Source organism: Serinus canaria, chromosome 4A (genome assembly GCF_022539315.1).
Source record: "Serinus canaria isolate serCan28SL12 chromosome 4A, serCan2020, whole genome shotgun sequence".
Taxonomy (NCBI): Eukaryota; Metazoa; Chordata; class Aves; order Passeriformes; family Fringillidae; genus Serinus; species Serinus canaria.
This window is the reverse complement of record NC_066318.1, coordinates 773,789-795,334: the sequence shown is the minus strand read 5'-3', so window position 1 is coordinate 795,334 and position 21,546 is coordinate 773,789. Positions and strand designations below refer to the sequence as shown.

The 21,546-nt window shown below is 51.0% G+C and overlaps 1 protein-coding gene across 9 annotated transcripts in view; it reads left to right on the top strand.

Moving 5' to 3' along the window:
• The window catches only part of ATP11C (ATPase phospholipid transporting 11C), a 57,012-nt gene extending 40,116 nt beyond the window's left edge, over positions 1–16,896 (top strand). For 3 of the 9 annotated variants that reach the window (XM_030228710.2, XM_018914455.3, XM_018914454.3), the window contains exons 22-29: positions 389–534; positions 890–949; positions 1,974–2,101; positions 4,774–4,909; positions 6,679–6,744; positions 7,822–7,925; positions 9,364–9,517; positions 13,577–16,896. In XM_030228710.2, the coding sequence (XP_030084570.1) occupies positions 389–534; positions 890–949; positions 1,974–2,101; positions 4,774–4,909; positions 6,679–6,744; positions 7,822–7,925; positions 9,364–9,517; positions 13,577–13,693 (911 nt within the window). In that variant the 3' untranslated portion in view covers positions 13,694–16,896. The other 6 variants (XM_018914456.3, XR_001990558.3, XM_050974290.1 and 3 more) reach the window with 6 other exon arrangements.
• The last annotated feature ends 4,650 nt before the right edge of the window (positions 16,897–21,546 follow it).

The following is a 21,546-nucleotide window of genomic DNA, read 5'->3' as shown; positions in this document are numbered from 1 at the left end:
AACCAGGGGAATCCAGTGCAGTCCATCTGGATCTGGCTTTTGTGAGCAAAACAGCTCTGTGGGGATGTCTGGGGAGGGTGAGCAGCTGCAGGGGAATAACTGAGCTGTGTGAGGTGCTGGCCAGCCCAGGGGAACCCATTCCTTAGGTTTGCCCAGACACCCTTCACCAGGCTCTTAGACAGGAACTCACAGAGCAGCCAAAGAGAGCTTAAAAACTGCAGAGCAGCTCTGAGTGTTGTGCAGCCAAAACCACACAAAGCATTCGTGTTTGGTCCCTGGAGAGCTCAGCCTTTGTCCTGCCTTGAGGCACAGTGATGTGAGCAAGCCCAGTGGGCAGCCCCCCGAGTCCAGCCCGTGGGATTAACCCTTGCTGTGCTTCTGTCTGCAGGGATAAAGGGCAAAGAAGGACGCCAGGCCTCCAGGAACAGCGACTATGCTGTGCCAAAGTTCAAACACTTAAGGAAACTCCTCCTAGCACATGGGCATTTGTACTATGTGAGAATAGCACACCTTGTACAGTATTTCTTCTATAAGGTAAGGGCAGTGTGCAGCTGATTCCTTTGTTTGTCCTGTGCATTTCTTTGGAAATAGAATGAAACAAGAAACAGGAAAAAAATGGGGATATTCTGTAGCTCTGTTTTCCCTCCCTGGGACAGGCTGTGTCTGTCCATTGAAAACAGTGCTTCCAGGGCAATGTGAGCATTCTTCTGGTGTCTCCTGCAGATACCAGCTGCTCACAGGATTGGTTTTGTGCTTGATTGAACATGTGCCCTGCCTTGTCTGATGTTGTAATGTCAGACACTAATGTCTGATAACAGGAAAAACTGCTTGGGTGTAGACTGAGGAGTCAAGTGCTTCCCTGCTGACCATTTGTCTTTTGTTTTCCCAGAACCTTTGCTTCATTTTACCACAGTTTTTATACCAGTTCTTTTGTGGATTCTCACAGCAGGTAACTTCCACTAATGTGTCTATAAAGGCAAGATAAAAAGCAAGTGGCAGAATGAGGCCTCCTAGCAGAGACTTGGCTTTTGGCACCCTGTCCCTTCACCACCTAGCTCTGGAGGACAGTAGGAGCAGACCTTGTTGCTCAGCACCATCTCTGGACCATAATATTTTGAGACCATAACTGGGAAGAAAGCAGTCTGCTTTCTTTCCTTTCCCATCCACCAGCTGTAAACACAGGTGGACACCTTCCTGAGGTCGTGAGAGAAGGGCTTTGCTGGTTTGGCAGCACCTGATTTTGCTACTTCTGCTGTTCTTCCAAGAACCAGTTTTGAATGATTTCCTGATCCTGTCTCCTCTGCTGCATTTCACTGCATTAAAAATGTCAGAAGGAAGAACGGTTCATTCCTTTATGTCTTTTAAAAAAAGACACACAATGAGTGCTACCAGAGCTTTGTTTAATCCAAGTAAACATCAGAGGGGCAGATCCATGTGTGAGTGGGTTCATGTGCTTGGAGACAAGAGCTTTGGCTTTCGTGTCAACTTAAGGGGCTTTTTGTGTCTATTTGGGCTCAAAAGTAACAGGAAGAGTAAACGGTGAGAGAGAATTCTCTGCTTGTTTTGGCAGAAACACTTGCTTTTTCTTAAAAAAAAAAAAGAAGCTGTAGTTCCTCTAAAACAGTCTAGTCTTTAGAGAGCCCCAGGAGGCCTCAGATGTATTAATAGAAACAGCAGCACAGGAGCAGCAAGAGGAAAGCTGTGATAAGGGCTGTGTAGTCCTGTTTTTCTGGGGCATAAGCTGGAGATGAGACCAGCCAGTTACAAAACTTGCAGTCAGTGGGGGCAGGTTCCTGGGCACTGCAGGTGCCTTGTGCCCCCTTGCACTGCACCAGCCCAGCTCCGTCCAGTGGAGCAGTGCTGGGTGACAGAGGGATGGGTCTGTGTGACAGAGGGCATGCAGGAGCTGGTTTCATTTCTTTGTGGAGAGGCCTTTTTCTGTCTCTCACGTAACCCTTTCTTCCTCCTCTAAGCCCCTGTATGATGCTGCTTATCTGACCATGTACAACATCTGCTTCACGTCGCTGCCCATCCTGGCTTACAGCCTCCTGGAGCAGCACATCAGCATTGACACGCTGACCTCGGACCCTCAGCTCTACATGTGAGTACTGCTGGGCTGGGCAGCCCTCTGCACCCCTCTGCTAGCTGGGGTTTGGGTTTTCTTGGTGCAGGAGCATAAGCAGGTGTCCCTGTGTCAGGGATGGCACCCCAAGAAGTGCAGAAAAAGCCATTTCTGTCCCTCCTGGCCCAGCTGTTCCTGCATTCAGGCTGAGCAGCCTTGTGTTCACTGCCTGTTGCTGCTTGTTTATGCTCTCTGACAGTATCTGGTCTAGCAAACTGCACTGCTGTATCTCTGTGAAAGGGTAAACTGTAGGTGGAATCCATCCAGAAGAGAAATGGAGCTGTGAGTGTGGCCAGCCCGTCCATTGCCGTTACCTTTGAGCCCAGCACGTGATGGAGTGTGTAATGCAGGGAGGGGAGGTGCAGCCTTCAGGAGGAAAAGAGATCCATTCATTTTCAGAAGGATGAATGTTTCTGAAGCCCAGCTCAGGCAGGTGGTTTCTCAGCTTGTCTGAGTGGATGTGGTTCCCCAGGCTGCCCCTCCACAGGCCAGGTCCCCTTAGCAGAACCCAGGGAGCTCTGTTCATCAATCCACACACTCTTTTCTGCCAGGTTGCCCAGGGAAAGGACAGCTCAGACTGTCTCCCTCTGCTTTGCTTGTCGTTATCTCTCCTTGGTTGCAGCAGGGAGAGGCTCCACACTTGCCCAGGAGCAGAGATGCTTTCCATGTTCCTCCCAGCCCTGCCCACGGAGGTGCTTGGGGCAGCCCTTCAGCAAAGACTAAGGAAGGTGTTTTTTGGAGGAAGCCCCTCTCTGTGCATCCCTGCTGCTGTTTCCCCAGCTGGCAGCCAGCTCAGCCCTGTGGGAGAAGGCAGGTCAGGGCTGCTCTGGCAGTGCCCGTGCCAGCCCTGTCACTGTGGTGGGATGCTCCTCAGCAGAGGAGGAGCTGTGTCTGCTCGAGCCAAGAGTGGTCTCTGTGCAGGGACAGCAAAGGGAATTATCAGGTGCCTGAAATGCTGTGTGAACATTGCCCTAGGTATAAACAGCAGTGAATGCAGCAAGAGCTGTAGGGCTGGGAAGGGGCTTGGGTGGTTTTGAAGTAAGCACTCAGAGCCATGATTGATTAGAGCTCTCTATTCCTTCACTCTCTGGCAAAATGGATTTTAAAATAGCTTGGTAATTGAATATTGTGCGACAGAGAGCAGGAACAGCAGGCCCCTGTGCCTGCCCCTGGTGGGCTCTCTGGTCTCTGGGGTCTGTGTGTGGAGGGGAAGCAGCCTGAGCTGGAATATTGGTGACTGTGCATGTGCTGCTGGATGCAGAGCGCCCGCTGCGCCGCTGCTGGAGGAAGTGCTGAGCTGCTGCAGTGCAGATCCTGACTCTGGAAAAGCCTGTTTACCACCAGCACTGCAGGACAGAAATGGGAATGCAAAACAGAGCTCACAGGGAGGAAGCTGCTTGTATTTTCTGTGCTTGCAATAGCCCACGCTTCCAGTCTGGTTTATCCTTGCTCCTTTCTCAGACCCAAGGTGTGACATGTTAGAGAGTGGTCACAGCATCCTGGTGTGTGGGGTTCAGTAGGATCTCATTTCAGAAACTGCAGTTACAGGAGCCCAGCCCCACACAGGTTTGCAAAGTGCATCTTGCTGAAAGTGGATGCATTGCTTTAGGAGCTAAGGAGAATAATGCAGAAAAGGTGGGGACTTTACAGAAAGTAATTTGAAAAAATAATGATGCAGGGAAATGTTTTTAGCTCCCTCCTGCCCTGAGAGCCACCCTCAGCTCCCCAGGGCCCTGTGTGTGGTCCCTGCAGAGCTTTGATCATAGCCCATCCATTTGCTGCTGCTGCCTCCATGCCAGATCTCATCCTGCATTCAGCCAAGAGCCTCCTGCTACAACCCCTGTGATAAAAACACCCACCACACAACTCAGGAGGTTATTTTCAGCCTGTGCAGAAAAACACCACTTCAGGGAACAGGACTGGCAGAGCTTCTCTCAAAAAAGGACTTTGTGCTTTCAACAAAAAGAGGGAAACACCACAGATTTCATGCATCCCATGCAGCTGCTCTGTAGCCTTACCCTGCTTTTGAAATTTAGCAGAAAATATCAGATACCATGGACAGCTCGGGGGCTGCAGGAGAGGTTCAGGACAACGTTGCCTCTGTTTACTTTGTGCTTTTGTCATCCAAGTTACCTAGAGGAGAAAGGCAAAACAATTCATATGCTGGACCTGTTGTGATTTCTCATGATCAGCAGCTGCATATTAGGAGTGCTCTTTATGTCCTGACAGGTATTTCTGTGGTTTCCCCCCGTGGGTCCTCCTGCAAGGGCTTGCACTGCACTGCCCCTGCTCCGTGGGCCCGCCAGGCTCTGGTGTGACCCTCTGCCTCCACTCCAGGCAGATCATGCCAGGGCCCAGGTATCTCCTGGTTTCCATCAAGCATGCTTTGATTAGCTATTTAGGATGTGGAGTCTTCTGCCTGGATAAATAATCTCTCTGGAGTGTTTGGTGATTTATTGCCAAGTACTTTGATTTAAAAACTGAGTGTGCGTGGGAACTGCACTTGTGACACTGGCAGGACTAATTGTGGCTGGTGGTGGAAGCAGGGCTCCCTCTGGCAGCCTTGCTCCATGCCCCCAGCCCTGCCTGCCAGGGGCTGTGCAGCACAGCCTGGGCCGTGCTGATGGTGCTGTTACTCCATCTCTTGGCAGGAAGGTGTCAGACAATGCCATGCTGCAGTGGAGGCCCTTCCTCTACTGGACCTTTCTGGGCGCCTTCGAAGGACTCGTGTTTTTCTTTGGGGTTTATTTTCTTTTCCAAAACTCATCCTTGGAAGACAACGGCAAGGTAACGGCCCCAGAGAGAGGAGAGGAGTGTTTGTGTTGTGTGCTGCCTCTGACACGCCTGGCAGGGAGTGTCTGCTTGAGCTGTGCACTGTGCCTCCAGTCTTGTCCAACGGTGGAGCCTTGCTTATGGTGTGATCCTGCAGCAAATGCTTGAAATAAAACATTTCCAGATTGCCATGGAAACGGGGCAGAGCTGGTTAGGCTCACTAGGTAAAGGACTGGTCTCACACACAGCTCTGCCCCAGCACACTGAGCTTTGCACAGCGCTCGTCCCCTCCTTGTGTGACCCAGGGCAGGGGCAGTGTCTGTCCTTCCACCAGTGACAGCCTCAATTCAGCCCCTGCTGGGCTGGCTGGGAGCAGCTGAGCTAGCCCACCTTGATGAGGTGGTGCTCCTTAGGGCTGCTCGTGTGCTGTGCCTGCCTGGGGCTGTGACTTCAGCCTCCTTTCCCTGGGGAAGGCTGGGCTGGCCTTTTGCTCCTGTTTTGGAGCCAGCAGAAGTCCCCAGGTGCTGGAGGCAGCAGGATGTTGTCCCTGCTGCCTGCTTGCTCGTGCCTGTGCTGTGGGGACGAGCCCTTGCATTGCTGTGGGAGCTGCTGGGGTTAACTTGCCCGGGAAGAGGAGGATAAAAGATGGAGGGTTTTTTAATTTTTCCTTTTTTCTCATTTTTTCTTGTTTTGCTGGTTAACTGAGTACAGAGCAAAGCAGTAGTGCAGGGCAGCTGCCAGGCATGGTGGCCTGAATGGTTTCAGGACCTTTTCCCCAAGGGAATGTGCAGCATTTTATTAGATCTTGGCTGATGGGAAACTTTACACCATCACTTGTGGCCCTTGAAAACACCAAAACTCTTTTTAGTGGCTAACACTTGGAGAAAAGCTGATGAAATTTCTGTCTGTATATCCATCCACTGCATCAGTGCCAGCATTTATGGCCCCAGCTATATGCAGTCAGGCCCCCCCATATTGTCAGATCAGTGCTCCTGTGTATCTACAGCCATTCTGGTCGGATTGGAGTGAAACCTGAAGCAGTGATGTGTTCTGCAAAAGCCTCCAGAGGTCCAATCTGTGTGGCACTACAGCAAGATCTGTGGTGATGTCCTGCTCTGTAAACACTTATGCCTGTAGGAACTGCTACCAGCAATTGTTCATAATACCCATGTATGTTTGATTGACTCGTTTTTCACTCCTATTGACTTTGGTTTTTTTGCATTTTTTGAAAACTTTTTCATTTCACTTTCTGTTTTAATGTATGCATTCAGAGCTTGACAGCCTTTGGTAAGCATCTCTCCCATTCATTGCCATCACTGGATTTATATACAGTATCTGCTTTCCTTTGTGTGCACAGTCCCTAGCAGCCACAAACCAGCCAGCTGGAGCAGCACCAGCAGCCCCTGGTGCCTTCTGCAAGGGGGCTGCAGAGAGATGGTGGTGATGATGATGATGATGATGGGTGTGGTGAGAAAGCAGAAACTGAGTCAATTGCCAAGAAATCCTGAGCTGCAGGTGGTGCAATGACTTGTGTCCTCATTGACGTTGCTGTTAGTAGGAGGCTGTCCCTGTCGCGTCCCAGCTCTGTCACCTGTCTGTGTGGCACTGCATGGCTCAGGGTGGCGTGCGAGGCGCGTGTGCCGGCAGCTGCCCAGCTCCTGTGCCCGTGGCTCTGTGGCTCTGTGGCTCTGTCCCTGCCCTCCCCTGCTCCCTGCTTGCCCCTGTCCCCGTTCTGGGCCTCCCCAGAAGGCCAGGACGCCGTGGCAGTGCCGTGTGTTTTGCAGGTGTTTGGGAACTGGACCTTTGGGACGATTGTTTTCACCGTGCTGGTGTTCACCGTCACTCTCAAGGTCAGCATCTCCCCTTCCCCTTCCCCTTCCCCTTCCCCTTCCCCTTCCCTTCCCCTTCCCCTTCCCCTTCCCCTCCCTTCCCCTTCCCCTTCCCCTTCCCCTTCCCCTTCCCCTTCCCCTTCCCCTTCCCCTTCCCCTTCCCCTTCCCCTTCCCTTCCCCTTCCCCTTCCCCTTCCCCTTCCCTTCCCCTTCCCCTTCCCCTTCCCCTTCCCCTTCCCCTTCCCCTTCCCCTTCCCCTTCCCCTTCCCCTTCCCCTTCCCCTTCCCCTTCCCCTTCCCCTTCCCCTTCCCCTTCCCCTTCCCCTTCCCCTTCCCCTTCCCCTTCCCCTTCCCTCCTTGCAGCCTGTCCAAGGCTGTTGTGCTCTGTGAAATCCTGGGGTGAACGTGTTGAAGATTGTGTCTCAGTATTTTCCACCACACTCAAATCCTCTCCTGTAGAGGCAGAACCTGCTTACTTTCCTGTGTGTAGTCTGTCATCTTTAAGTGGTTGTTTTGTTTAAATCATTTTTCTATTTTTCCCCTCTTTTGAGGACTGCTGTTGGTTATGGTTGACTTTACCCATGCTTTCATCTCTTGATGTTCAGTTCCAGCAAGAGGAGAGGAGCAATAGAGAATTTGGGCTTGTCCACCTTGTTTCAGACAAGGCTGAGTGCCAAAGTGATCACAAAAGCACACGTGTCAAATAACAATAGCAAATCTATTTTGTTTCTTGGAGCTTTCCAGAACAAACTGTTTGCATAAGACCTTACAAAAGGTCATTTGTGTTTGGTTCAGGACAGCAGGTGGTGACAAGAGGCAATTACAGTCCCTGTAACCTTTAGATGTTTCTTTCCTGTAGGATCAGGGGTTGCATCAAATTTATTCCATTTAAAGTGTCAGTTACAATTAGAATGCCACTGTTTCCCTGCGGACGTTGTGCCAGACTGTGGATATTGAAAATGTCTTTCCTGGTGCCCATGTGCACAGAGGTAGCTGTTTGGAGAGCCTTCAAGCTTAGTGTGAGACCAGTGTGAAATGTCCTGTGAATGCAATGCACTGTGCATCTAAAGCCTGTTTTTGTCTCTCTTTGTTCCCACAGCTAGCCTTAGATACCCGATTCTGGACGTGGATGAACCACTTTGTGATTTGGGGCTCCCTTGCTTTCTATGTGTTTTTCTCATTCTTTTGGGGAGGAGTCATTTGGCAAGTATCTTTTTCTTTCCCCTGCCCTTAGGGCAGTGCCCAGTGCTGCCCTTGGCAGTGCAGCCCCCCCCTCCTTAGGGGCACCCAGAGACTGGCAGGTGCCAGGGGCTGTGCAGCCCTGCTGGGGTGGGCTGCCCACTGGCAGGTGCCAGGGGCTGTGCAGCCCTGCTCCTTCTCTGCTGGGTGGGGCAGGGCTGCCTGCACCCAACACCCCCCCAAGGCAGAGCTGGAGGGGGGCTGGTGCACCATGGCTTGTGTGTGAGCAGAGGGAAGAGCCTCAAAGAGAGAAAACAGCCTGGGCATCATCCAGGTGCCCGGCTTTGGCAGGGGCTGTTTGCTGTTCTGCTGCCTGAGGCTCTTGTCTTTACTGGGAGGTTCAGACTAAACCTTTTAGGTCTCTTTGTGCATGTGGAGGAGAGAGACAGAAAGAAGTTGTGGTGGAAAGAACCTCAGTGAAACAGAAGGAACAGCTGAGGGGGATGCAGAGCAAGAGCAGCTGGCCCTCTGGGGCAGAGGGAGAAACAAGCAGGAGAAAGCCAGGTCCTGGTGTTGAAATGAGGAAATTCTCCCTGATCTGAGTGCACCCAGGGTTGTGGGTTTGATGTGTTGCAAAAGCAGGTGACATCAGTGCATTACAAACTTTTCAGTTTTGTATTTCCTGTGCTGCAGTGGATGTTCAGTTGACACTCACAGCAGCCACATCTCTGTTTGACCCCTTTGCTTTGCCGTGGGACATTGGCTGGATCCCTGATCCAGAAACCTGCTAATAAGGATGTGGAACAGATTTCAATATTTTGTTGGGGTCACAAGCTTTAGCTCTTCAGTTAACTCTTGCTGACCAACAGATCCAAATCTGCAATCTAGCCACATCTCTGTGCTAAATGTGAATTTTCTGCTGGAAACGCTTTCTACTGCTTAACTTGCATAGCTCAATATTTTCCACCTAACAGTAAGCAGAACCAGCTTTGGGATCCTTGTCATCAGATATTGATGAGGTGTTTTTCACAAGCAGCTGTTGGTTGCTCTCCCTCATCAAGGAAAGGAGGAAGGGGCAAATAACCTGTTGTGATGGAGAGACTCTGGATTTCCTCTATCAAAACCAAGCCAGAAGCTATAGCAGAGCCTGAAGTTGAGATAAAATGACCTGGTTTTTGATGAGGTGCATAATTTATCTTTCAGTGATGGTGGCTAAATTCAAACCCCTTCCCATCCTGAAGAGAAACGAATGTGGAAGATGCAGAATGGATCATGACACTCTTCCAGAAATAGTGCAGCTGGAGGCAGGAGGTGCATTAGGAGGAGATGGACAGTGTGTTTCTGTGCTCTTTCCATCTCTGTCTGAAAGGGAGGCACAGCTGCTAATAGCTCTACCTGAAGTCTCCTTTGATTCTGATCTTCTTCTGTTAACCAGAATTTATTTGTATCCTTTCTTTTTCAGGCCTTTCTTGAAGCAGCAAAGAATGTATTTTGTATTTGCTCACATGCTGACTTCTGTTTCCACGTGGCTGGCAATAATTCTCCTGATCTTTATCAGCCTTTTCCCAGAAATTCTTCTAATAGTTTTAAAAAATATAAAAGAGAAAAATCATCAGGTAAGGAATGAGCTGATGTATCACACTGTATTTTTAGGAAGACTGTTCTTACCCTTAGGCACCAGATGAACCTTTAACAATACCACGTACCACTCACATCTCAGGGAAGGCTTTCTAGAGTCTTGCCTTGCTCTTTCACATGCCAAAAATGTCAAGTTATTCTAAAAATACTGCCTAGATCTGTAGCAGGGAGAGAGTCAGCCTGTGCCTTTGCTGGGTGGGAGTGTGGTGTCTCCTAGAGAGGAGCACAAGCCTTGTCCAGCCTGAACTGATCACCAAACACCCTTTCTCTTGTCCTGAAAAAACCTGCTTGTTTTTATGTCAGGAAAGCAGGCTGCTCCCCTGGGTGTGTTCCCAGGTGCTGCTGCAGTGGGAGCAGGGTCAGCTCTGGTCACATTTGTCCATCCTGCATAAACAGCCACAGGCTCAGACCGTGATGGTCACTCTCCCTGGAAGGTGTCTGGGTTCTTAGCAGCTCTCCTTCACTGCTGGGGAGGAGGTGTGGAAACCTCCTGAATGTTTTCTCCAGTGCTCCTGCAAGTGGTGAAGGCTGCACTGCCAGGCTCAGGGCTCGCTGTGCTGAGCCCCCTGCCCCTTGTCTCTGCTGTCCCCGAGGGGGGCAGAGTGTCCCCAAGGGAGGCAGAGTGTCCCCAGGGGACAGCCCTGCTCCCCTGGCCGTGCTGGCCCTCCTGCAGCAGCTCTCCTGGGCCAGCCTGGGGGAACGGCCAGGCAGCCCTGGCCTCGTGCCCTGGGCTTTGCCTGTGCCAGGGCTGCAGTTGGGCACAGCTGAAGGGATGTGGGCTCACATGCAGTCACATAACCCCCACTCCACCCCCGGTCACTGCAGGAGTCACAGAAAGGTTTGGGTTGGAAGGCTCCTTAAAGATCACCCAGTTCCAGCCCCCTGCCAGGGCAGGGATGCCATTCCCTAGATTCCCATCCTGCCTGGCCTTGGACACTCCCAGGGATGGGGCATCACTGCAGTTGGAAACAGGAGAGATGGTAAGAGAGCTGCGGCTGTGTTTTGTGAGGATCCATCTAACTTCTTCCACTTGAGTATGATTTAATAGTTTCTAGGCTGGGAGTGAGTTGCTCTGAGCTGCAGACAAAGGAGAGCTGGGGGCAGTGCCCTGGAAGGGTGACCTGGGGATTTCTGAGCCCCAGCTCAGCTCACCTGGGAGGTGACCCGTTTTTGCCTTCAGCTGGTGATCTAAGATCCATCCCCTCTTGCAATACTTACTTTCAAGAGTGCTTTTTATTCATTTAACAAAGGCTCTTGTGAAATCACTTAGCAAAGCAAAGTGAGTGTCAACTGGAAAAGTCTCTTGAGATGTGCATCCCAAACTAAACACAGGCTGAGCCATATTTAAATGTACATTTTGAGTAAGAGCTTTACTGTAAGTGCCTGGAGGAGATACCAGCTCTAGATATCTGTGCCAGCCATCAGACACCAAAGTCAGCTGCCTGATTTGTAAAGGCATCTAGGACCAGGTAGATGATTTCAAATCTAAACCCTTGCTAAGAATCCTGACCTTAATATTGAAATAAAATCAAGATTGGTGTCCCAAGGGAAGCATACAGGGAAAAACAAAATTAGGGACATTGTATGGGGGCCAGAAGCACAGCTTGGTGGCCAAGGGTCCCTTCTGGAAGGGGAGGGGACAGACTTAGGCCAGGCTGTTGGGCATTTGCCCTTGATCCCAGTCAGGGACAGGGTTTCACCCCCAGTTTCCTACAACACAGCACGTCAGCTCTGCTCAGCCTTGATTCAATTTTCTGTGTGGTAATGTGGTGGTTGTTTTTATTTTGTTTTGGTTCTGTTTGTTTTTTTAACTGCAAGGCGCATTTGTGTTTTCCTTGGTTTCTGCCTTTCTCTTTCTTGTACTGCAATTTTCTGTCTTTTGTGCTGTTGTGAACTAGGTAACGAAGCGCCTTCCTTCCTCAGGAACATCCACTATCTTCATGCTTTCTCAAACTTCCAGCAATCACAGCTTTTCTTGGAGTGAATAAGGTGATTTCCTTTCTGAGTCGCAATGTGTTGCTTGCTCGACTGCTTTTTTCTTCCTTCTAATGCCGAACTCCTGAGAGCCCACGTTTAGATTTGCTCACACAGCAGAACCTTGCTTTCCCCTGCCTTTTGCCTTAATTTAAGTCTTTTGCTGAAATACTCTGTCTGTCTCTTCCCCTTGGGTCTCTTGCTGCACCTCAGGTGGGTGAGCTGGTCGTGCTCAGGATGTCCAGGTGAGGTGGGCACAGACACAGCTGGTCAGACTCTCCTTCCTTGCTGTAGCTTTGTGTTAGGGGACCAGGTGGAGTTGCTGTTGGTTGTCCTCTGGGTGACTTGTCAAATGGCTCAGGCTTGTCTGACCTAGGAGGAGCTGCCCCAGTCCATCCCCCTTGTCAGGGCTGCTGCTGTTCTTTGTGAGAGTGATTAAGCCACAGCCCACAGCCCTCACACCAAGGGACAGTCTGGGACTGCTGACCATGGGGGTCACCCACAGCAGGGCACCCTGGCTGCATGTCCCTGGTGTTTGGGTTCACTGCAGCTCTCCACCATGACGTGCTGTTCCAGGAATACCAGGTGTGTGGAGATCAGGGTTCCTGCTCCCTCAAAAGCACCTGCAGCATCAATCCCCAGACACCTTGAGGAGCAGGGCCAGTTTCTGGATGCCTCCCATGGCTCCTGACCTGCAGAGCCAGCCAGTGCTGGTCACGGTGTGCTGCCCCATGCTCTGTGGAACGAGGGGCTGTGAGAGGGGCTGTGTGTCCTGTGCTGTTTGACCCAGGCAGGCTGGGGGCTCGTGTGCTATAAATCCTTTGCCTCGCTGTTGCAGAGCAGCAGGAAGGCACCTGATTCATTGTCGGCCAGACCTTCTGTCAGACCTCTTCTTTTAAGGACATTCTCAGATGAGTCTAATGTGTTGTAACAGGTACCCTGTCCTGAGGATTGGGATGGTTTTAAAGGCATTGATTAACCAAATGTAACCTTCTCCAGATCAATTAAACCATGGTTCTTGTAATCCTCTTGACTCTCGGTGTGGGGCACCTGTCCTTGTGGAATGGAGATGCAATGCTTGGGATGCATTTTAATTTGGGGATGTTGCACTCTCCAGCTTCTTCAGAATCCCGTATCTGTACAGATCCTTTCAAGTATTTGGCAATATGTAAACAAATCTTTCAGTCTAACTGCTACTGCAATCTAATATTAGCACAGAATTTAATGTGAGAGTGCAGCCTGAATTGTGCAAGCACTGCTTCTAAAACTAATGCTGATACATTCACAGTGAAGGATGGAAATCTCAGCTGTTAAAATGATTCCAGTATTGCATCTGAATTGTACCAAAATCCCTTTCTCTAGGGTGCATGCTGTTCTGTCAGATAGAAATAAGTATGTTTTAATTCATCTGCACAGATGGAAACTAAACACATGTACTTGGCTGTGTGTGTCAGCACGTGGGACAGAGGCACGTCTTGGTGTCCGTGTGTCTGCACACACACCCAGAGCACCCTCCTACGAGCTGATTTTAAACTCTGTAGTAAGCCAATGCCAGAATGAAAACAGTAAAAGTGCCTGATTGAATTCACAATTATGCACTGGGGGAGATGTTCTGTGTGGTGAGCTGCAAACATAAACCTGCAGGCTATCCATGAACCTCTCGCTCCTCTGTGCCCACGCCTGCTGCTGAAGGAATCAGATCATGGGCATGGCAGGGCCAGCAGCCAGCCTTGCCAGCCTCCAGTGCAGCCAGTCCTCCCAGTGACATTAGGTGGTGCTCTCCACCACCACATGCTGGTGCAGACTGGCGTGGGTGGTGGCTGGACCAGCACAGGAGCTGCAGGGGACAGTGGGGCAGATGCCACTTTTAGACTTTGTGCAGCTTTTGCAAATTGAACATTTTTCATCTGATTACTTGGTTGTGAATGATATTTGGCACTTTTATCATGGCCTAATCATTCTTCTTCTCCTATATATATTTTTTTAATAACCCAGGGAAAGGTTTATGGGTGTGGGAATGTAACAGTTGCAATAAGTGTTTGTTTTCCTTCTGATTTTTGCAGGCTGGCCCCTTTGATCTGCCTGTGTTAGTGTCATACAAACGTATAGAGAATGGTTATGTGAAGGCTGAAGATGCTGTTACTAATCTGGCAGAAAGATATCCTCTCAGGATACCTTGAAGTGCTCCACACAAACACTGCAGGTGTTCAGGCTGTAGGAACTCCATGGCTTTAACCTGGCAGTGACCTTTGATGGCAGCAAGGACTGCCAGCAGCCTGCTGGAGAGCAGCCAGGGCACTGCCCCCACGGTACCCCTTGGGCTTTGGTCTGGAGCCTTCCCTGCCCTCCCAGGAAAACCAGTTCTGCCAAATCCTGCATCACTGGAGGCTGAGAAACCATCGTTAGGAGCTCACTCAAATCAGCATGGACCCAAGGGCAAGAGTGCAGTGCCAGCCCCATCTCCCCTGGGGCTGCTGTGCCACTGCAGATCTGCCCGAGAGCAGCAGGGCTGCTCAGAGCTCCTGCTCTGCCTGACCAAAGAAGTAGCACAGACTTCAACCCATCACATTCCCCTGCAGCCCCCTGAAGGCACTGGGAAGAGGCTGCTCCCCTCACAGAAGGTGGATGCAGCCCTGGAGCCCCTCTCCTGGTGCTGGGGCTGTGCTCCTTGGCTGGCAGCTGCCCCCTCCCAGCCACGGGGTCCCAGATGCACACGGCAGGGTCACCGAAAATTAGGGAGGAATCTCTGCCACTCTCTCCTCCAGGTGGAGCTGGAAACTGTCTGTGGTCTGTCCACAGCTGTGGTGTCCCTGTGAAGACCTGCAGTGCTGGGAAGTGCCAGAGCATCCTCCCACAGCTGGTTTGCTGGTGGGTTTATTCCTGCTGGAGAGTGAAGAAAAGGTTGGTTTGTGGCTGCTTGTGATGGAAGGAAGCTTTCGTGGGGGAAAAGGAATCCCAGAAGTTGGGCTGTGCCAGACTCTGAGCCCCAGTGCCCAGGCTCCTGTGGCTGTGCTTGCATCACTGCACTGTGCAGTGGCTCCAGCACTTTAAAGGCCTGAGGGACAGTGTAGTCCTTGGCTGATCCCAGGGACGTGGGCTGTGCCTGTCAACCTGCAGCTGCATAAAACTGCATCTTGAGTTTTTTGCACTAAGAAAAAAGAAGACAGTTTAAAATCGAACACATGAACCTGATTTCATTTTACATTTTTTTTTGAATTAGCATGTTCTTTTTAAATCTACCTGTACCATGGTAGTAGGAACTTTCCTCTTTAGGTTCTGCACAGCAAAGGTGAGATGCCTGACTCTCAACATTTTTTTTTCCTCTGATACTTCATGTGTGGAAAGAGCAGCTTCTTTTGTTGTGTTAGGTGAGGAGCAGTGACAGAGCAGGCTGTGTGTCCCTGCTGGGTGGAGTGACAGTCCCTGCCTCGTGCTGGTGTCCCCAGAGGAGCTGCTGGGAGAAGCCTGGGTGCTCGTTTCAGAAGCAGCAAGCTCTGCACTGCCGCTGGGTTTGGCTCCTGCTCGTTCAGCTTTGTGTCGTGTCCGTACAGCAGAGCAATTTGGGATGGACAGGACATTCCCCTCACGGAATTTTGCTGAACTGCAGCCTGTTAATTGTTGGAAGAACCGAGTCTGGCTCTCTGGCCGCCGTCCCTGCGGTTCGTCTGCGCCTGCTGCGGATCAGCTGCTGGCAAATCCTCTCGTGCATCCTGAGGATGTTGGATGGGCCTTCCCTGAGTGGGAGAGGGGAGTGCACAGTCCCTGGGGCTGCTCTGCCCTCTCCCAGCACGGGAGGGGATGGATGGACAGAGCGCTGTATCTGCACTCTGCACTGGCCTCAGCCCGCGGCGCGGCTCCTGCTGCATGCAGGGCAGGAGCTGCACTGCTAGCATGTGTCCATGGGCAAAGCTTTCATTTCCTGCTCTTGTTTGGTTTTCCCGTTTTCCTAGCTCGTTTCCAGACCTAGAATTCGACTTGCAGAGCTTGTCCCGTGCTCAGCTTTCCTTGCAGAGATGTGATGCCCACAGCTGGAGTGTCGGATGAATTCGATGAAGATGTGCTCTCCATGCCAAATCTAACCATTCTCCTTAAATACACGGTTGCTGACTTGTGTTTACATAACCTGAAAAATGGGCTCTAAAATGCCTCATTCCTGTGATTCAAAACCATTCCAAGCCCGAATGGTCCCAAGCTTGACACCTTGCTTCTCTGTTTTGTGTCATGCTCTACTCCGAGAGTCCAGGTCTGTTCCCCTGGGATTCCATTGGTGGTGTCAGTGGGAGCAGTGGAACCTGATGTGTGTGTGTGAACTGTTCCAATAGCCATGTAACCAGGATAATTTCTGCTGCCTGTCTCCAGACAGAGCCTTCTGAGAACCACATCCTTCTCTTGGCCTTTCCAAGTGTCCTGTCTGCAGCTGGAACAAGCCATTGCAATAGCTCTGTGTTCAAACCCAAGGTGTGCGGGGTGGAATTCATGTGGAATGATTGAATACAGCTCTTTTGGGGGAAATGCAGGTTTTTCTTGGGCTTGGATCTTCAGATAGTGCACTGGTGTAGGGCTGGGTGCCAGGAGAGCCAGGCTGCCCTGGTCACTCAGCAATGCCAAAACCAGAGTCCTGATTGCTGTGGGTGACTGGGGGAACCAGGAGGCCCCTCCTGAGGTCAGAGAGGGGCAGGAGAAGGGCTGGGCTGGGCTGTGAGCGGTGGGGCAGCAGTGGGACAGGGATGCTGGGCTTGGGTGCTCCTTCCCTGAGGCACTCAGGTGCAGTAAAGGTCAGTGCTGCCTGTCAGGTACAGTAAAGGTCAGTACAGGCTTTTCGGTGGAGAAACTTGAAGGAAAAAAGGCTGGGGTTTTCTCATAATCATTTGTTGAAGTCTTATCACTGACTAGTGACGCTGAATGATAAGGAAAGTAATTAAGATTCCCTCTAAAACTCTTATGTGATAACAGTGGAGCTTGGTGTAGTCATAGCGACTTTTCAAAAACTAATCCTAATTGTTATGAGAATATTATAAATGACTTGGAATTGCATCAAAGCTTCAAATTCAATTTGTACACACACCGTTGAAAAACTTTCCTAATACTGCACCATTTATCCAATTTCCCAGCCACAAATTTTTTTAAAAAACCATGTAGTGTATAGAAAATGTAAATTATATACAGGCAATGAGCAGATACATTTTCAGCTTCTTGCAAAGAAAAAGGACTGCAATCTTACATTTTTTTCACTTAAATGCAATTTTATACATTTATGTTGCTTTATATCAAGGAAATTGAATGTGAATGTTACCTTTTATGAATGCAACTTGCTCTTTTTTCATTACAGAAACTTTTGTTTGAAGTAATCAATAAACTTTGGTATGTTGTTCTGATTAATATATATTTGTTGTCTCTCATCTCCTTGGATACTCCTCGGGGGTAATTGATTGTGTGGGCTTTTCCAGGGCAGTACTAGGGGCACAATCTGCATTTCCACAGTGGGGTGGGTGCCAGCAAGGCCATGCTTGGTTGTCTGATGTGGAGCAGCATTTGCCTAAGGAAGCACTGCTTGCTTCTCATGTGTTTTTATTTTCCAGCAGTGTATTAGCAATTGTGGGTACCAGCTGCTGCACAGAGCTGGCCTGTGTGCTCTCACCTCATTTCCCTCAAAATGAATGTTTAATTCTGAAAGTGAATCCCGTGAATTAAGTGAATAAATTGATTTATCTTTCTAGAATAGCTGAACCCAGGGCTTCAGCTGACATTTTGGAGCTGATGTAGGTCCATGTGCCTGATTTTCAGTCACGAAGTGTTTTCCTTACTGCTCTGTTTTGGTTCTTGGTTCTGTGTCGTGGCTGCCTGTAATAAATGAATCCTTTTTAGTTCAAAGCCTCGAAATACACAAATGAGGTTTGCAAAGTGCCTGGTGCTGGTGAGGTTCAGGCCCAATATTTGCATTGATGAAATTCCAACAGCACAAGGAAACTGCTGAAGCACGACTCACAGTGTTTGTATAATGCACGAGAAATATATAGTCCTAACTTTCTTTTTAAGGACACGGGTCTGTTTCAAGCTGAAATGTTTGTAATGAGAAACTGACAGTTTGAAAAATTCTGTTTTGGCTGCTTGGGTGCCTGCAGCTCCCATCAGGCACCGCAGGACAGATGGCTGAGCTATTTAAAACAAACTCTAACCTTTCCCGGCAGCTCGTACTATTGGAAACCAGATACATGCATTGAGAATCTTAATAGCACCAGGAGTGATAGTGAAAATGTCTGAAGGGCTGCAGAGGATCTCAGACTGGGCTGGAAATGTCTGAAGGGCTGCAGAGGATCTCAGACTGGGCTGGAAATGTCTGAAGGGCTGCAGAGGATCTGACTCTGGGCTGGAAATGTCTGAAGGGCTGCAGAGGATCTGACTCTGGGCTGGAAATGTCTGAAGGGCTGCAGAGGATCTGACTCTGGGCTGGAAATGTCTGAAGGGCTGCAGAGGATCTCAGACTGGGCTGGCAGGACAGGAGCTGTGCACGGAGGCGATGGGAGCTGGCCACAGGTCCCCGAGTGCTTCAGAAAGCCCCAAGTAGCATTTCCATCAGCCATGTAGCCCTCTGGTCAGGAAGGAGAAGCAGTGTGGTGTTGGAAGGTGATTTTTAACAAGGACAGCAGTGTTTTGAAGGTCAGGCTGCTGGCGTGTGAGGGCTCTGGCAGGTGGAGGGGTCACGGTGTCCCTGTCCTCGCTGTCCCCTGCAGCTGGGGCAGGACATGCAGCCACAGCGCTCTCACTGCTGCCATGGGGCTTTGCTTGGCCCTTTCACACGTCTGGGTAACCTGCCAAGCTGGAAAATACACAGTGGCCTGGAGAAAGGGTGTGTGTGTGCACCTGTGAGTGTTCCTTCCCAAAAGCAGGAGCTGTAGCAACAACTAAGGCAGGTCTGACTGACGCAGGAAAGGGAGAGTGGGAGAGCAGAGTGGAGCCCTTTGTGTTCTCACATTCAAGTAGGAGACAGAATCCTCCTCCTGATTAAATCTGTGTGGCTGTGGCTGGCTTCAGTGGGGCCAGGATTTCTGCCAGGCTGTGGAGGGTCTGCTGCCTGGACCAGCTTGGGAAGACCCTCCCTGGGCAGTGCCCCTGGAGTGGGCGATGCTGTCTGCACAAGAAATCCTCCTAAAACCCCTGCTCATAAAAACAACCCAAGGTTAATTCCTCTTCTGCACAAGTAGTTTGCTGTGGCTGTGCTTACTCCAGAGGTGAGCAATTCCCTTGGACATCACTTGGACTCTAACCTGTGTTTAGCCAGCTCTGTTTTTCCAGTTCTCAGCACTTGACTGAACAGGTGTCTTTGAAGGGTGATCTTTCAAATCCAAATAATGGCTCCAGTCTCAACCCCACCTTCTAGCCTTAATGTGGGAAAGGGAGAAAAAAGTTGGGTTTTTTTTCAAATTCAAGAGCTTTAGAATTTTGTTTGAGTGGGTTTTTTCAGGCCCTGATCTAGAATTAATGAAATTAGTAGGAATTCTTCCTACACCTTCTCCCTAAGATTAGATTTAAGGATGAGGCATTGCACCCACATGAAATAAATCTCTGCACACAGGCGCTGTCAAGATTTTCCACAGCTTTAAAGAGCTCTTGTGCCCCTCACGCACCAGTTTGGATGTGCCACCCTCAGTGCTGAACGTTGCTATGGGGCCTGGACAGGAGATCCCTGAAACAGAAACAGCCACGTTTCTGGCTCTCAGTGTTTCCTTTTAATCTGTCTCCTTGCTGCTTCTCTCTCAGCTTTTATCAGCTCCTGGGCAGGCAGAGGGTAACACTCAGCTCTGGAGGAGCCCAGGAGCTGCTGGCAGTGTAAAATGTGGGCAGCTGGAGGAGGCAGCCTGCTGTGCTGGGATAGCTGGGCATTGGTGGGGAAATGCCCCAAAGTGAGCAGCCAGGGTACAAACCATGGATCTCAGTGGCCCTAAGGAGAAGCCACGAGCAATTGTCCCATGAGGAAAAGCCAAGAGCAGTTGCCCTCCAGCCTGAGCTAGCCCAGCTTTTCCAGCTGCGAGCTGCCCGAGGCTGCCTGTGTCAGCTGAGCTGCACTGCTGCAGCAGCTCTGGCTGTGCAGGGGTCCTGCAGCAGTGCAGCTCTGGCTGTGCAGGGGTCCTGCAGCAGTGCAGCTCTGGCTGTGCAGGGGTCCTGCAGCAGTGCAGCTCTGGCTGTGCAGGGGTCCTGCTGGCTGCAGCAGTGCAGCTCTGGCTGTGCAGGGGTCCTGCTGGCTGCAGCAGTGCAGCTCTGGCTGTGCAGGGGTCCTGCCTGCACTGGGGCCAGCCCAGCCCATCTGGGGCTCGAGCAGGGGGCTGGGCTGCAGAGACCTGATCCAGATCCTGCCCCAATGGACTTTGCCTTCCGTCCAAAGAGCAAGAAATGGATTGGCTGTGAAACCTTGGGGGTGACAGCTGCATCTTCTCCGGGGTGGCTTCATTCTCCCCAAATCCTGTGTCAGAAGCAGTTGTGTGGCACTCAGTGGTTGAGTCCCAGCTACAGCAGAGCATCCCCTGCACAGAGGTGGGGCAAAACAGGGACCTTCAGCACGTGGAGGGGCTCCTGGGCAGGGGCAGTTTGGGACAAGCAGCATTCCTGTGATAAGAACACAGCAGGAATGTGGCAAGGCTCCTTCTTGGCTTGTAGCCCTGTGTGTCAGACTGATTTTTTCATGAGCTCTCCCTGTCACACAAGAAGTGCTTTATGACCAGGCAGAAAATCATTTCTCCAAACTGTTTGGTAGCGAGAGCTTGCAGTGTCACCAACAAGGAGCACTGGCTGACTGGGTTGGTTTTCCCTGAAAAATTCTGTGTCAGTGTAAGAAGGGCCTACCAAAAGATGCTGGGGTTTATATTACCACTGTTAGACCATGGCTCTTTAATTAATAGCCCTGACTGCTGAAGTGTTGGAAAAAGGCTGCTATTATAGTAAAGAGCATAATTAAAAGGTTGTTTTGGAAAAACAGGAACACCTACTTCTCCATGCTGCCTTCCTGGGCAGCTCAGGCTCCTGAGACAATGAGCTGGCATCGTTTGAGCCTCAGCACCAGGAAAGCTGAGACTGATGGGTCAGCCCAGTGCTGTGCTCGGGGCTCTGGCCAGCACTGGCTGTAGTACAGTTTAATGTAGTGCTCAGAAATCGTTCAAGGAGTTTGCTAGAATGCTGCTTGCAGAGGATGGAAATGCCTTTTTTTTTTTCCCCTACAGAAGTGCTATAAGCACTAAGGCAGGGAGTCAATCCAGCTGCAGGGGGGTGTGCTGGGGGGCACTGGTTATGGTGGCAAATAAAAGAAAAAAAAAGGAGTAAAAGGGGAGGGAAGGGAAAAGGCGAGGGGAGGGAAGAAGAAAGCAAAAGAGGGAGAATGCTGGAAAAAGGACTTCAAAGATGGGGCAAAAGAGGAAAAAAAGGGGGAAGGGGGAAAAGAAAAAGGGGGAAAAAAAGGGGAAAAGGGAGGAGAAAGGGGGGAAGGGACCAAACTAAGGAAATAGGAAAAAAGGGTGAAAGGAAAAAAGGGGAAAAGAGAAAAAGAAATAAAGGGGAAAAAAAGGAGGGAAAAGAGGAAAGGGGGAAAGAGGAGAAAAAAAAAAGTGGAAAAAGGGGAAACAAACAAACAAATAAACCAGGAAGGAAAAAGCGGGGAAAGGAGCTAAAAAAAAAGGGGAAGAAATGCCCGGGAGCGGGGGCGGCGGTGCCGGGGGCGGTGCCGGTACCGGACCGGGGCGGTACCAGGGCGGAGGCGGTGCCAGTACCGGACCGGGATGGTGCCGGTACCCGACCGGGGCGGTGCCAGTGCGGGGCCGTGCCGGGGGTGGAGCCGGTACCAAGGTGGTGCCGGGGGCGGTACCAGTACCGGACCGGGGCGGAGGCGGGGCAGTGCCGGTACCGGGGCGGGGCCGGGGGCGGTGCCAGTGCCGGACCGGGGCGGTGCCGGGGGCGGGTGGAGGAGGCGGCCCCGCCCGGCGGGCCCGGGGCGCGGAGCGGGCGCTGCGGGCGGGGAGCGCTGCCCGCGGCATGGCCCTGGCCCCGG